Source organism: Stegostoma tigrinum, chromosome 33, assembly GCF_030684315.1.
Source record: "Stegostoma tigrinum isolate sSteTig4 chromosome 33, sSteTig4.hap1, whole genome shotgun sequence".
NCBI lineage: Eukaryota > Metazoa > Chordata > Chondrichthyes > Orectolobiformes > Stegostomatidae > Stegostoma > Stegostoma tigrinum.
The window spans coordinates 17,564,410-17,579,667 of NC_081386.1; the positions used below are offsets into that span (position 1 = coordinate 17,564,410).

The 15,258-nt window shown below is 37.8% G+C and overlaps 1 protein-coding gene across 2 annotated transcripts in view; it reads left to right on the forward strand.

The window, feature by feature from the left end:
• The window catches only part of rnf111 (ring finger protein 111), a 105,696-nt gene extending 99,369 nt beyond the window's left edge, over positions 1 to 6,327 (forward strand). Inside the window, exons 11-14 of one of the 2 annotated variants that reach the window (XM_048563102.2) lie at positions 3,857 to 3,949; positions 4,080 to 4,175; positions 4,361 to 4,482; positions 5,174 to 6,327. In XM_048563102.2, the coding sequence (XP_048419059.1) occupies positions 3,857 to 3,949; positions 4,080 to 4,175; positions 4,361 to 4,482; positions 5,174 to 5,291 (429 nt within the window). In that variant the 3' untranslated portion in view covers positions 5,292 to 6,327. The remainder of the gene's footprint in view (positions 1 to 3,856; positions 3,950 to 4,079; positions 4,176 to 4,360; positions 4,483 to 5,173) is intronic. The other variant, XM_048563103.2, reaches the window with a different exon arrangement.
• The last annotated feature ends 8,931 nt before the right edge of the window (positions 6,328 to 15,258 follow it).

The following is a 15,258-nucleotide window of genomic DNA, read 5'->3' on the forward strand; positions in this document are numbered from 1 at the left end:
TGCTAGTTCTTCTCTAGCTTAGGGCAGGTCACGTGAACTCTGGCAGCCAACAAACAATACAGCTACCAATGCTGAGGGATTTGACAATGTCTGAAAGACAAGAAGTAGAAAAGTGTAGAAATTGTGAAAAGGTTTCTCGAGAGGAAGAAAGGCAAGACCATGACTTAATTTGAACACAAAGATCAGAAATTTCAATTTGCAATGTTGTCAAAAATAAGCCATTATAGATCAGTGAGAACAGTGGCTACCAGTGAACCAAACTGGGTGCCAATTCACATGCAGATAGCAGAGTTTTGTAAGAACTGAAGTTTATGAACAGTGGAATGTGGCAGGCAGGCCAGCTTGGTGAGCTTGAAATAGTCATTTTAAGGTAACAGATACTTGATTGAAGTTTCGATACCAGACGTGCAGAAACAGAAGAGGATGTGGACAGTATGACACAGATGTAAATGACCTTTCTTGGCCACAGGGAAGACATCGATTGGTAGATCAGCTTAGATCTGGTAGGATGCTGAGGTTTCAAGAAAGTGCATGTAACCGTTGCACTAAGGTTGTTCTACCTTGACAGTTGGAGGGATGACTGGAAACAGAAATCTAATTAATAGCTAAGATTCTGAGTGAAGATCTTGTCGTGTCTTGATTTCACAATTGGCTTGGACTGCATAAAAGGTCAATAACTAAATTTCAATCATTTTAATCAAGTGGCTTTTTTTTGTTTGCAGACATTTTTAATGACAGGTCTCCAAAACAGATGGTAATGCTTGAATGGGTTAAGGCTAATAGAAATCTTGCATCTACTAGTTTTTCCCCTCATCCAAAATGAGGAAATTAAATATTATTTGCAAGTTCTTTTGTTGCTGCTAAAATCATCTTAATCTTTCAGAAAAAGAAGCTGGTGAAATTTAAGATGAATAAGTCAGAATTAGTTCACCCACTGAGTTGAAGTTAATTCAGAATAGACGCGACATTACACTTTGGTATTTTACTTCTTCAAAGAAGGCCAGATCTAAGTAAAAGCGAAAAATAATTTTCAAACTGCTCAAGTCACTAATGGACTGTTTTCAAAACTTAGTGTAATTTAATCTTGGTTTCTGATTTTAAAATTCAAGATTTGCTTTTACATAGTTTCCTAAAATTATTCATCTTTAAATCAGATCAGATGTGAAATCTGATCAAACCAGTGAAATGAGCTGTACAGCTACAGAATTCTGCTTCATTTCCTTTTGGTTCTTACTCCCGTAGCTGAATTAAAACCCTGGCTATTAGTGATTAAATGAATTAAACTGCTTGGAAACTTTAAAATGAACGTTAAATATCACTAAACAAAAGACACATTTTGTTCAGAGCTTTTCATCTTGCATTGATCAGGATCATTGCAAGAAATGTCAAAATAAAGGGGAAACAAGACTTAGGCTATGTGAGAGGAAAGTGCTGATTTGTTGGCTAGTGTATTCTGGTGGAGCAGTTGCTGAGGATAATGCACTAATTAATAATGACTGACTGTGAACTGCCAAGTTTTGATTAAATTTTAACCAGGCTGATTGACCCTGATTGATTAATGCATTCCTCAAATGAACAAAAGAATGTCTGTCACTGATTTTCTTGAGTCGAAACTAGTGCAGTGTGGTTACATGCTCTTTCTGACTGCAAAGGAACCACTCGTGCATATTATATTCCATCTGCCATGCTCTTGCCCTATGACTCAGCCTGTCTAAAACCCCTTAAGACTCCCTTCATCCTCCTCACAATTCACATTCACAACAAGCTTTGTGTCATCAGCAAATTTGGAAACGTTATTATTGGTCCCTAAATCCAAATACATGAAATAGAAAGTTAGCACCTGAGGCTTGAACACTTTAGCACTTCATCCATGCACACACACACTCTTCTTTTTCCCTGTGCACCCCCTGTCTCCAAGTCACAGCCTGTCGACCTGAGGTTGACCAACTTACTTCTCCTGTTATCCAATCCTCAACTAAGCTAATATGTTACCCCACTTCCATTTGCTTTAATTTTATTTCGTACAATCCCCTTGCATGGGACATAATCAAAAGCCTTCTGAAACACTACATTCACTGTTTCTCCCATATCGACTCTGCTAATAGCATCCAAAACATTTTTCTGTACGTTTTTGTAAAACATGATTTCTCTTTCATAAATCCATGTTGATACTGCCCAGTTGGAACCCTCACTTTTTCAATGTCCAGCAATGACATCCTTTATAATAGTTACCAGTATTTACCTTACTACTGAGGTAGCTTAACAGGTCTGTCTTCCCCTTCTTAAACAGGTGAGGTTACATTTGCAACTTTCCAATCTGTAGCCACTGTTGCAGAATTAATAGAATTTTGACAGATAATCACCAAAACACAATCTCTGTAGTCTTCTCTTTGATCACCATAGCATAAAGGTCATTGGGTCCTCGGGATTTGTTTGTGTTCAATCCAGTAGTTTCTTTAGTACTAATTTTTTTTAAAGCAATTGTGATTTCTTTCAGTTTCTCTCTCTCTCTCTCTCTCTCTCTCTCTCTCTCTCTCTCTCTCTCTCTCTACCTTCTTGAATCTCAGTTACTTAATTGAAGACTTCTTGATTCTTCCTCTGCCATTTTTCCAACTCCCATTACAAATCCTCCTGATCCTGCCTCTAATGAACTGACATTTGTTTTTGCTAATCTTATGCCTTTTTACATATCTTTAGAATCTTATAACAGTCTGTTTTTCTATTCTGTACTTGTTTACATTTATTTTATTTCTCTTTCTTTATCAATTTCTTGAATGCTTAATCTTCTCCCAATTCTCTTGCAGTTTTGTTAAAATGCTTCTCCTTTGACCTAATGCTATCTTAAACTTTCCTTGTTGACCAAGCACTTCAGTTTTCTTGTTGGTTGTTTTTTGACCTGAAGGAATTATGTATGTTTTGAAACAAAGAAATAATCCTTTAAAAATTAACCTACTTTGCCTATGCACCGTCAAACCTTTTTATTTACCAAGTCACCACAGCCAACATCTTCCTCATATTTAATAGAAAGGTTGATCACATTATGATCATTATTCCCTAAAAGTTCTTTAACAGCAAGATTATTAATTAGAACTTTGTACAACACTGAATGTGTTGTAGTCTCTGTCTAAATTGGTCCCTTAACATTTTGTTCCAGAAAATCATCTCAAACATTTTCCAAGTTTTTTTTATCTATTGTATTGGTGTTCATTAGATTTACTCAGTGTGGCATCAGTCAACATTACTGTATTCCATTTGTGACATGCACCTCTGATTTCCTGATTTTAATGCATGTTCCATGTTACCATCACAGTTTGGTCTATAAAGCATGCCAACTAATAATTGTTGCCCCTTCCTGTTTCTTAGCTCCACCTGAAACAGGTTCTACATCCTATTCTTCCAACCTCACTAAGACATTGATCCTTCCCTCATTATCAGTGCTATCCTATAATTTATTTTTGCTTGTGTTCCTAAATGTCAGTTGTTTTTATATTCCATTCCCGGTCTTCTGCTTCAACCCATGTCTCCATCACGGCAAGTAAATAATGCCTACTTAGTTATACCTGCAGAATCAATTCGCCTACCATTTTGCAAATGCTGCATCCACTCACATGGAGAACCATTAATTCTGCCTTTTTGATATTATTCTGTAATTTTATCATGGTTGATTCTAGAATTTATTTCCATTAAATGTCAAATGTTAATGTAAAAATGTGACCTCAGGAAGTTTGCATGAAGTTTGAATGATGTGTACATAGCAGGGACATTACCTCTGCAGACTTCACCATAATCGGGAATTTCAGAACTGTTGTAATATATTTTGACTCAGTTGTCTAAATGATCTTTTTGCTTTGCATAGGCTGTACCACCAGACATGGCAGGTTACCCTCACATCCGCTACATCTCCTCGAGATTGGAAGGAAGGTTTCCAGGCCTCCGAGCCACCTATGAGGTTGGTACAAACAGGACTGGGAAGTATAACTACTTTCACTTAAAGTAGTGCTAAATTTTTTTTGGTTAAAAAATAATTATAATGATATAAAATTTAAATGTGTATGTCAAGTATTCTTTCTCATTTACAGGATTTGCTGCATTTAGAAGAACGACTGGGTAATGTTAATCGCGGTGCCTCACAGGGTACAATTGAGAGATGCACATACCCACACAAATATAAAAAGGTAAAGACATTTCTTCATTATTTCAGTATTAATTTTCAATTTGTTTTAGAAATTATTGATCCTTTAAACAGTTCTAAATCTTAAAAAATACTTGTAAGCAAATAAGTTTTTAAATTATTATTGCAAATGATTTGTATGAAATCTTTCACTGAACCACCTGACAAACTTGAATTTGTGGTAACAAGGCAATAACTGACTTACAGAGGAAACTGCAGTACAAGCAGGAGGAGGAGAGTGGAATAGAAGATGACACTGAGGAGAAATGTACCATCTGTCTGTCTATTTTAGAAGAAGGCGAAGATGTTAGGTAAGATGGTTTTGTCGGAAAACATTCTGTTATTTCAATCAACGGATGCAAACATTTCAAATTCAGTTTTTTTTTGTGGACAGTTATTTGATTACTTACAAACAAGATTAAATCTCCAACTAAGTCAAGATAGTAGATTGGGGAAAAAATTTCCCCTTGATAATTACCCATAATATGTAAATTGGATTTTGAACATATTTTTCTAATATTTCTGATCTTGTAATAAGTAGGCTCTTGAACCAAATGCATATTTTGTATGCAATTATTAAGTACCCAATAAACTAGTATATTGGATCTGTTGACTTACAATTGTGATGCGATTGTCTTGCTTTTGACAAGTTTAGTCTTGTGTATGCTGAAACCTGTTATGTTGGGGCTTGAATGGTTTGATTTTGAAATCTCAAAATAATGTGACACAAGTAACATCTGTCTTAATGAAATAATGTGCTCTATTTTTCATCCATGTCAGGTTGTTTATTTCTTCACAATTTCTGGATTGTGACTAGGATTGCTTGTATAGTATTGATTGAGATGCCATTTTAAATTAAGATTTTTTTGGTTACATACTTGATTGCCACTGAAAATACTAATATTGAGACACCGTTTGGATTGTGAATACAGAATAAATCTTATTATGATTCTATAACAATGATCCAACAAATCTTAATGCATTTTTTCCTTAACATTGCAGACGTCTTCCCTGCATGCACCTCTTCCATCAAGTGTGTGTGGACCAGTGGCTGACTACCAACAAGAAATGCCCCATCTGCAGAGTGGACATTGAAGCTCAGCTGTCTGCAGATAGTTGACATCTTATTCAGTAACTCTTCTTAGTGCTGCAGTCAACCAAAGATGGCATGAATAACCTGCGCAGATTCAAAAGCATTGAACCTAGAGTGCGGCTACGCCACATAGTACAATTTTATGCTAGGCCTACAATGATATTTCAGTATAGAGTTTAAATTTTAATGTATTTATGAAGCTTTTTTTATGTGGCTTTTTATGTTTTTCCAAGTCATTTTATTTTGCATGGTTCCTTGGATTGCATTTCTTTGCACATAACGGGCTTTATGTCCTCAGACTTGCAGGCAAGATTAGCTGCTGTAGATAGAAATAAGTCATTTTCATGATGCCTTGCTTTACTGGAATAGAATATGTCATCGGTCACTAACCCTGGACTTTAATTTAAACATTTATATTAGATTGTGTATATAGATTGTGATCTCTTCATTAAGGAGGAATATCAAGACATTCCGTGATTAGGAAAACAGCTGCTGTATTATAGAAACTCATCATCAGACAGCAACGATAAATCATTGGGATCCCATCCTAAACAATTGCCATTACAAGTATATATCCAACCATTTACTATTTAGGTTTTTAATAAAAATCCATTCTTATTTGGCACAGTGATGTAATTTTAAGAATGTCAATATTCTACAAGACTAATGGGTTTGCAAATTTTTATTTCATAGTTTTCTTTCACTTTGTTTTTTGATTTACTTTGGTTTTTCCTTTTCTTTACAAATTTAGCTGTTTGGCTGCCATTAAACAGCTCTAACACTAATGTTATCTAAATTAGCTGTATTGCGTATACTTGCACATCTGATTTGTAATGGTGAGCTAGTCAGATTGTAGAACAAAGTTCTGTATGAAGTCATCAATAAGCACGTCTAGGTAATGTATTTGAAGGCAGATTGCAGAATTATGGCTGTTAAAGATTCAGGTGAAGTGTTGGAATGCAGTACCAATAGCAGGTATCCATGCATTCACAGATTTGTAAAGGTCCCTGAATGCATTTTTAGGGGGTCTTGGTTTTAAAGCTAATAAAGATAGTTAACTCCATGTTGGCTGTTTTATATTCACTGTTTCTCTGATTCTGCTTACATAAAATTCACAAGATGTGTTGCAGTTCCCACTATGGATGGCTATTTTTCTTTTAGTTTTTATCTATAATTTACTAATGGCTAAGAGAGAAAATAGATACTGTGGATTTATTTTATATGTAACAAGTAATCTATGATCATCAAAAACCTCACCACTAGACTATATAGAACCACCATTCTAAAATTGTTGAGTGAAAAGAACTGGTGTGGCAGGATTTAGCTTCAGCACAGGGCATTCAAGTCACAGTATGTGCATATTAGAATATGAAGGTCGAATACGAAATTCTTTTATCCAAAATGTTAATCAACATGTTCAGCAATTTTAAGTAGTCAACTATTCTCAAGATTATGAGCAATAGAATTTCATAGTTACAGATCATTTAAGCATTCATATTTTCATCATGTAATTAGTGTTGCAGCCAACAAAAGAAACAAGATATATAAAATACAATGAAATGAGGTTGTTGACTTGCCCACCGAGCTGGCTTGTTTACATTCAGATGGTTTATCACCATGATAGGTAACATCAGTGTGACGCCTACAATGAAGCGATGCTGTTCTACTCCACTTGGAATTTATACTGTCTGGTATGTTGTGGTGAGTCGTGTCATTACCATAACGGACCAGACAGTATAAATTCCAAGCAGAGCAGAATAACACCGCTTCATCGGAGGCCTCAATGATGATGTTACCTAGCATGATGACAAAACATCTGAACAAAAACAAGCCAGCTCGGCGAGCAAGTCAACAACCTCCTCCACAACTGGAGCTACAGATCTTTGTTAAAACTTTGAACCATGAAATGAATCAAAACACATGAGGCAAAATCCCCATTGTTTTGATTTATTGGTAATACCCTGAAAATTCAACTAGGCATTTTCCCGAAAGTCAATTGAACTCAACTTAGAAACCTTTTACCCTTAAGTTGGCACGAAGTGCAGCTGACAGATCTTTTTGGGGTGCTGTCAACAGTCTTATCAGCCTTCTACAAGAAAACATACTTAAACCATGTCAGGTCAGACTTGCCTCACTTTCACCTACTGAGCTAGACAGAAAAATGAGGTGCAATGTCATTTGATGGTCAGATTCTCATGGTGATTTCTCAGTTGAACATCCTGTGTTCTTAAAGCTGATCAGATTTATAACCAATTTAGAGCGTACATTTACTGTATGTGTCGTTATTCATTATCTGATTTCAGAAACACTAGTGGTATCTATTCTGACTGATATGACTAGTCATGGATGACTTGCTGAAGTGCTTGAGCCTTTCATTATTCAAGTATCTGGTACTCTGTGTCTCACTGCATCTAATTGCAAACTTCAACCATTTTCAATCATTTTTTCTACACTAGTAAAGCATATACCATGTGTTACAGGAAATCACACAGACCAAAGTATTTTGGAATAAAAACAAGATGCTGAAAATACTCAGCAGCAACTTTGGAGATCTTGTCAGGATTGGATTTGACTCCTGATCTGTATTGCATTATGTTATCTGAGAACAGCATTTGAGTGCTAAAACGCCTTTGGGACTATGGAATTGGAGTAAATTAACAAGTATTTTGGATTGTAATTGATGCTGTTGTCTCTTCTGGAAAGTACACACATAGATAATATGTGAAGAGAAAATTGAGCTTTCTTATGATTCTCCCTGTGATCAAATATCCCACTAACAATCACAGTTTTTGAATTTTTTTTTTAAAATGTTCATGGAGAAGAGTTTCTAGTGATCCCATAGCCAAGCAACAGACACTGTCTTCATGGCAAGAAGAGAGAATTGACATGGTCAAATTTGTTCCAAGTGCACTGAGAGTGAACCTTTTGTAGGAAAGTTTTTCTATTGAAATATTGCATTCCAGTCTTGAAAATAATTTTGTTTTATATCATTACAGAAAAGAAAAAAATGATGTTGCTAGATCTTTCTTATCCAAATTTGCATCTGAGAAAATATGTACGATAAAACGTTTTGCTGATGGTTTGTTGTCATTTGCATTTCAATCTGCTGTTTGTCTTTTTGGTTATGTATTCCTGTCTAAACTTCAAACTTGAAGAAAATACATTACAGGTGGGACAATATTGATTTTTCCTTGCTTGTGTTTGGTTCACAGATAAAAGCCACAGCTTTTATCCCCCTGAACTGTGCCATCCATTTCAAGTACACTTTGATTGTACACTAGATTATGAGCTAAAGCATAGCCATCTTTTTAAATGTAGATGTAACTATATACCTATTAGAAGTACTAGAAGCACAAACAGAAATCTCATTAGCGAGTTTTGAGAAGATTTGTAGCTCAAGTTGAGGTTCTGCATGTGAGTTTGCTCGCTGAGCTGGAAGGTTAGTTTTCAGACGTTTCGTCACCATTCTCGGTAACATCATCAGTGAGCCTCCGACGAAGCACTGGTGTTATGTCCCGCATTCTATTTATCTGGTTAGGTTTCCTTGGGTTGGTGATGTCATTTCCTGTTCTTTTTCTCAGGGGATGGTAGATTGGCTCCAAATCAATGTGTTTGTTGATGGAGTTCCGGTTGGAATGCCATGTTTCTCGGAATTCTCGTGCATGTCTCTGTTTGGCTTGTCCTAGGATGGATGTGTTATCCCAATCAAAGTGGTGTCCTTCCTTATCTGTACGTAAGGATACGAGTGATAGTGGGTCATGTCGTTTTGTGACTGGTTGATGTTCATGTATCCTGGTGGCTAGCTTTCTGCCAGTTTGTCCAATGTAGTGTTTGTCACAGTTCTTGCAAAGTATTTTGTAGATGACGTTCGTTTTATTTTTTGTCTGTATAGGGTCTTTTAAGTTCATTAGTTGCTGTTTTAGTGTGTTGGTGGGTTTGTGGGCTACCCTGATGCCAAGAGGCCTGAGTAGTCTGGCAGTCATTTCGGAAATGTCTTTGATGTAGGGGAGTGTGGTTATGGTTTCTGAGCCCGTTTTGTCTGTTTGTTTGGGTTTGTTGCTGAGAAATCGGCAGACTGTGTTCATAGGGTACCCATTCTTTTTGAATACGCTGTATAGGTGATTTTCCTCTGCTGTGCGTAGTTCCTTTGTGCTGCAGTGTGTGGTGGCTCATTGGAATAATGTTCTAATGCAGCTTCGTTTGTGGGTGTTGGGATGGTTGCTCCTGTAGTTCAGTATTTGGTCCGTATGTGTTGTTTTCCTGTAGACGCTGGTTTGAAGTTCCCCATTGGCTGTTCGCTCTACTGTGACATCTAGGAATGGCAACCTGATCAGCAAGGACAACATCATCAAGCTAGTGGACCTATGCCTCACCACCAACTTCACTTTCAATAACAAAACCTACAGACAAACCAACAGTACACCCATGGGATCTCTGATATCAGGGTTCTTAGCAGAGGCAGTAATGCAGAGACTCGAACAAACAGCTCTGCCAATCATCCAACCCAAACTTTGGGTCCGCTATGTGGATGACACCTTTGTCATCACTAAACAAAACAAATTAGAGGAAACATTCAAGACCATCAATAACACCCTGACTGGCATAACATTCACAAAAGAGGAGGAATACAACAACAAACTGCCATTCCTAGATGTCACAGTAGAGCGAGCAGCCAATGGGGAACTTCAAACCAGCGTCTACAGGAAAACAACACATACGGACCAAATACTGAACTACAGGAGCAACCATCCCAACACCCACAAACGAAGCTGCATTAGAACATTATTCCAATGAGCCACCACACACTGCAGCACAAAGGAACTACGCAGAGCAGAGGAAAATCACCTATACAGCATATTCAAAAAGAATGGGTACCCTATGAACACAGTCCGCCGATTTTCTCAGCAACAAACCCAAACAAACAGACAAAACGGGCTCAGAAACCATAACCACACTCTCCTACATCAAAGACATTTCCGAAATGACTGCCAGACTACTCGCACCTCTTGGCATCAGGGTAGCCCACAAACCCACCAACACACTAAAACAGCAACTAATGAACTTAAAAGACCTTATACAGACAACAAATAAAACAAATGTCATCTACAAAATACCTTGCAAGAACTGTGACAAACACTACATTGGACAATCAGGCAGAAAGCTAGCCACCAGCATACATGAACATCAACTAGCCACAAAAGGACATGACCCACTATCACTCGTATCCTTACGTACAGATAAGGAAGGACACCACTTTGATTGGGACAACACATCCATCCTAGGACAAGCCAAACAGAGACATGCACGAGAATTCCGAGAAACATGGCATTCCAACCGGAACTCCATCAACAAACACATTGATTTGGAGCCAATCTACCATCCCCTGAGAAAAAGAACAGGAAATGACATCACCAACCCAAGGAAACCTAACCAGATAAATAGAATGCGGGACATAACACCAGCGCTTCGTCGGTGGCTCACTGATGATGTTACCTAGAATGGTGACGAAACGTCTGAAAACTAACCTTCCAGCTCAGCGAGCAAACTCACATCCAGAAATCTCATTATTTCCAGATTGGGTGAGGCATAAGTACTAGCCAGGACATCAGGGGAAACTACCCTGCTCTTTGAATAGTGGTATTTGATCTTTGATGGCTACATTTGAGAGAAAATAGAACCTATGAAGTCAAGCGTAAACTCTGAACCTTCTGACTCTGAGGTGAAAGTACCACCACTGAGTCATGCTTAGTGATATAATGTAAAATTAAGTCTGCAGTGCTAATTTAGCATGTTAGGTGTCTTGAATTGCAGAAATTGTAGTCGTTTTGTTTTCCAAAAACACAGTTGCACAAATTTGGGCAGCAGGTCAATCCTCCAGATGCCTCGCCAATATTTATCTCTAATCCAACATCATTACATGATAATCCAGTTACTTAATATAACTCGCTGTTGGTTTGGGATTTTGTCATGTTTTCCTGTTACAAAACAGTGCCTCTTTCAATGTCCCTTTCAAGTTTGGCCATAATGTCATCATGTTGTGAACCAATGCTATATCAATGTAAATTTTGTTACTTTGACAATAACTATTGGATTTAGGCCTATGTGAGGCAAACAGCAAGCACCAGGAAGTTCACAAGTGGTTTGCTGAGCACAGCTCAATGCTGAGTCTTGATCTGATGTCTGAGTGAATTACCGTTATCCTGGCCGCAACACAGTAGAGCATCATACGTTATTAACTAATGGATTCAACAGTTGGAGATGCACAATTTCAGCAATTGTTGTTGCTTCTTTGCAACCAAACTCTTATTGATACTGTGGAGAATATTCCAGTACTGGCTCCCAAGTTAGATCATGAAATTCTGAATTATCACCCATTTCAAATGTAAAAGGCAATGACTTTGGGTATGGTGAGGATTAGCTTACAATTTCTGAGCTATTCTGTTGCTCTTGACACCCATCTCCAAATAGGATTAATCAGCCACTGTTTATTCCATTGTAGAGGTCAGAGGTTTAGAAAGTGATGTCGAAGGAAGCTTGGTTAGTCGTTGTAGTGAATTTTATATATGGCACAAACCTCTGGGATGCCAAACAAATAGGCTGCTTTTGTCCTGTGTTGTGTCAGGCTTCTTGAGTTGTACTCACCCTGGCAGGTAGAGGCTGTTCCATCATACTTCTGACTTATGCCTTGTTGATGGAGAACAGACTTTGGAGAGTTACTCACCACAGAATCCCCAGCCTTTGACCTCTTACAGCCATGTATTTACATGACAAGTCTGGTTCACCTTCTGGTCAGAAGTAATCCCTGAGAAATAACAAGACAAGGGAGTACTCAATGAATGGTAGGACACTAAGAAGTTCAGAAGGATCTTAGGGTGCTTGTCCACAGATCCCTGAAGGAGGTAGGCAAGTTAACGGGGTAGTTAAGGCATATGGGACATTTGCCTTTCTCAGTTGAGGCATACATTTATAAAGACAATGAAATTATGTTCAAGTTGTACAGAACTTTGGTATGCCCACAGCTGGAGTACTGTGTAGTTTTGGTCACCAAACGTTAGGAAGGATGTGATTACACTGGAGGGGATGCAGAAGAAATTCACCAGGATGTTGCTTTGGATGGAGCACCTTGACTATGAAGAGAGGCTTGATCAGCTCAGATTGTTTGTTTTCTTTGGTGCAGAGAAGGTTGATTTGGGAACCTGGTTGAGGTGTATAAAATTGAGGGGCAAATCAAAACAAATTTGGGAGTTTGTGTTACGGCAGGAGTAGAGATCCCTTTCTAATAATTAAACCTGAAATACCTAGAGAAGCTCACCTAATCTGTTAAACTATCATGGAGAAAGGGAGGTTAAATGAACGAAAATCCCTGATATTCACTTTATAAATAACAATTTATTCATTTAACCCTAACAATGAACAAATTAACATAATAACTAATAAACTGAACAATTCCACCTTAACTTCTAACCATTCCATAACTAAATTCTACTGGTGTGCTGTTCCAATAAACACAGTTCCCACATTTATAAACCAATAAGAAAATAAATTAAAGTTTAGTCTTTCTACATCTACTAGCCTTTCTTCTGCTGTTCTCAAGTTATAAATGCCTTTCTTCTGATCTGGATATCAGGGATGTTTTCTCTGTGAAGTCTTCTGTGAGAACTCGGCTAGAAGTGCCATGGTACATTTCATGGATAGATGGTGCTTTCTTGAAGAGCTTAGCAATTTTTTGATAGCAAAATGCTTATTTCTCACATGGCAGTTCATGCTCACGCCGATTTTTCAAAAACCCTCTCGTTATATACCTTGGATGACATATCAATTTTCTTACAATAGCATTGGTCTGAGGTTGTTAAAACCATCAGATTTAAATTCAATTGACTTGCAATCGCCAAGTGCTTGCTTTAAATTAATTGGCCGATTCCAGCTAGTTGCCGAAATATCAGAACAAGCCAAAGATTTCCAATCACAGAGCCAACTGATACATGTTTCAATTTCAAAACCAGTTGTACACCTTCAACTACGTAGGCACTTTTCTTTGGTATAAATCTCTAAGCTTAGAACAGTACTTTACCTTTTAAACCATGCACTCTTCTCCCTTATCTTTTTTTAATACAAAGAAATTCTAGCTTCCCGCCTTCCAATTCACAATTACTCTACATAACTTTGTAAAAGTAGAAAGCAGTTGGTTCTGTTAATCAAAGGGTCAATAATTATAGATCATAATTTTACGGTGAAAAACAGGAGGTTTAGAGGGAATTTGATAAAATATTTTTCATCCAGTTGCTGGTGGGGAATGTGGAATGCAGTGCCTGAGATGGTAGTTGAGGTGGATAACCTCAGTCGTCTTTAAAAAGTACTTGGATGACCACTTGAAGTGTCATAACATTCAAGACTATAGGCTTAGTGGAGGAAAGTGGGACTAGGTTAGTAGTATATTTTTGGCAGTATAGACTCAATAGGACAAAGGGTCTCTACTATATGATTCTATGATGTTGATGTTTGTGGATTCAGTTATGGTAATTCCATTGAATGTAAAAGAGAGATGGTTACATTCCCACAGTGGCGAAGGCCATTATGTGGCCAGTTATTTGTTTAGCACCGATTTCTTTCCCAGGCCTTTCTGCATAGAAATGCATACATCATCAGTACTTAAGCAGTTACAAACAGTACTGAACACCAAGCAATCATCAGCAAATGTACCCATTTCTGAGGAAGAGCAAGTCATCAGAGTAGCTGAAGATGCTTAGTGTACTTTTCTTGAAATGATGTCCTGATCCTGAGATCCTAGGTCTCCGTAACCACAAGAATCTTCCATTGTGACAGGTATGACACTGACTTGTAGAGGATTTTCCCATTCACTTCAATTTTGCTGACGATTCTGGAAGATTCATTTTGTCAAATGCTACCTTGATGTCAAGAGCGTGCACTCTCCGTAGGTCTTGAACCAATGCTGTAATCAAGACATGAAAAATAGGTGCAAGAGTAGGCCATTCAGCCCTTTGGACCTTCACCACCATTAATGGTTGATCATGTAATTTCAGTATCCCATTCCTGCTTTCTGTCAATACCACTCGATCCCTGCTCGCTCTTGAGTATATCTTGTAAACTGGTCCCAGCAGCTTTCTGTGGTAATGAGGTTAGAAGCTAAATGGCCTTGGCAAAACCCAAACAACAACACTGAGCAGCTGCTTCACAATGCTGTTGATGTCACTCTTCACTACTTTGCTGATTATCCACAGTAGATTGTAGTAACTGGATTTGAATTTGTCCTGTTCAGACTAATGTAGGGCAATTTCCCACATTGCCAGCTCGTTACCATTTGTTGTAGCTAGGGGAATAATTTGACTAGAAGCGCAGCAAGTTCTGAAGCATAAGTCCTCAGTACTACTGCCAGCATGATATCAGAGCCCGTAACCATTTCTGCATCTAGTGCCTGCAGCCGTTCCTTGATATCTTGTGACGTGAATTAAATTAGCTGAAGACTAGCATCTGCAATGCAGGGGAACCTCAGTAGGAGGTCGAGATGGATCACCTACTCAGTACTTCTCGCTAGGTTCCCAACATATGATAGCAACCTATTATAGGCTATACTTTCAAAGAAATGCATTAATTTTGCAGGTTAAATTATTTCAGCTCTGATGGGTCTTATTTCTTCTTATGCAAACATTGCCCTTTAATACAAGATTTTGAAAGTGAACTATTTATGTGGATTTTTTTTGAAAAATAATGAACTGATGAGTAAAAATGTGAAGATTCTCCATTTGATTTTTAATTTTCCAAACTCATTTAATTGCACACTTTAAGCATGAGGACCTTTGTTCTGACCTTGGGATTGCTCACTTTTAATGAGCTCTTGCTGCATGTTTTCCATGTATAATTATGCTATAATTCAATCTCTCAGCTGTTCTAAGGTAGAGCATGGCAGCACTGAATTAGCACAAAAGAAGAAATAGCCCTGTGACAATGCCACAGGCACCACCACCTGACAGACTAC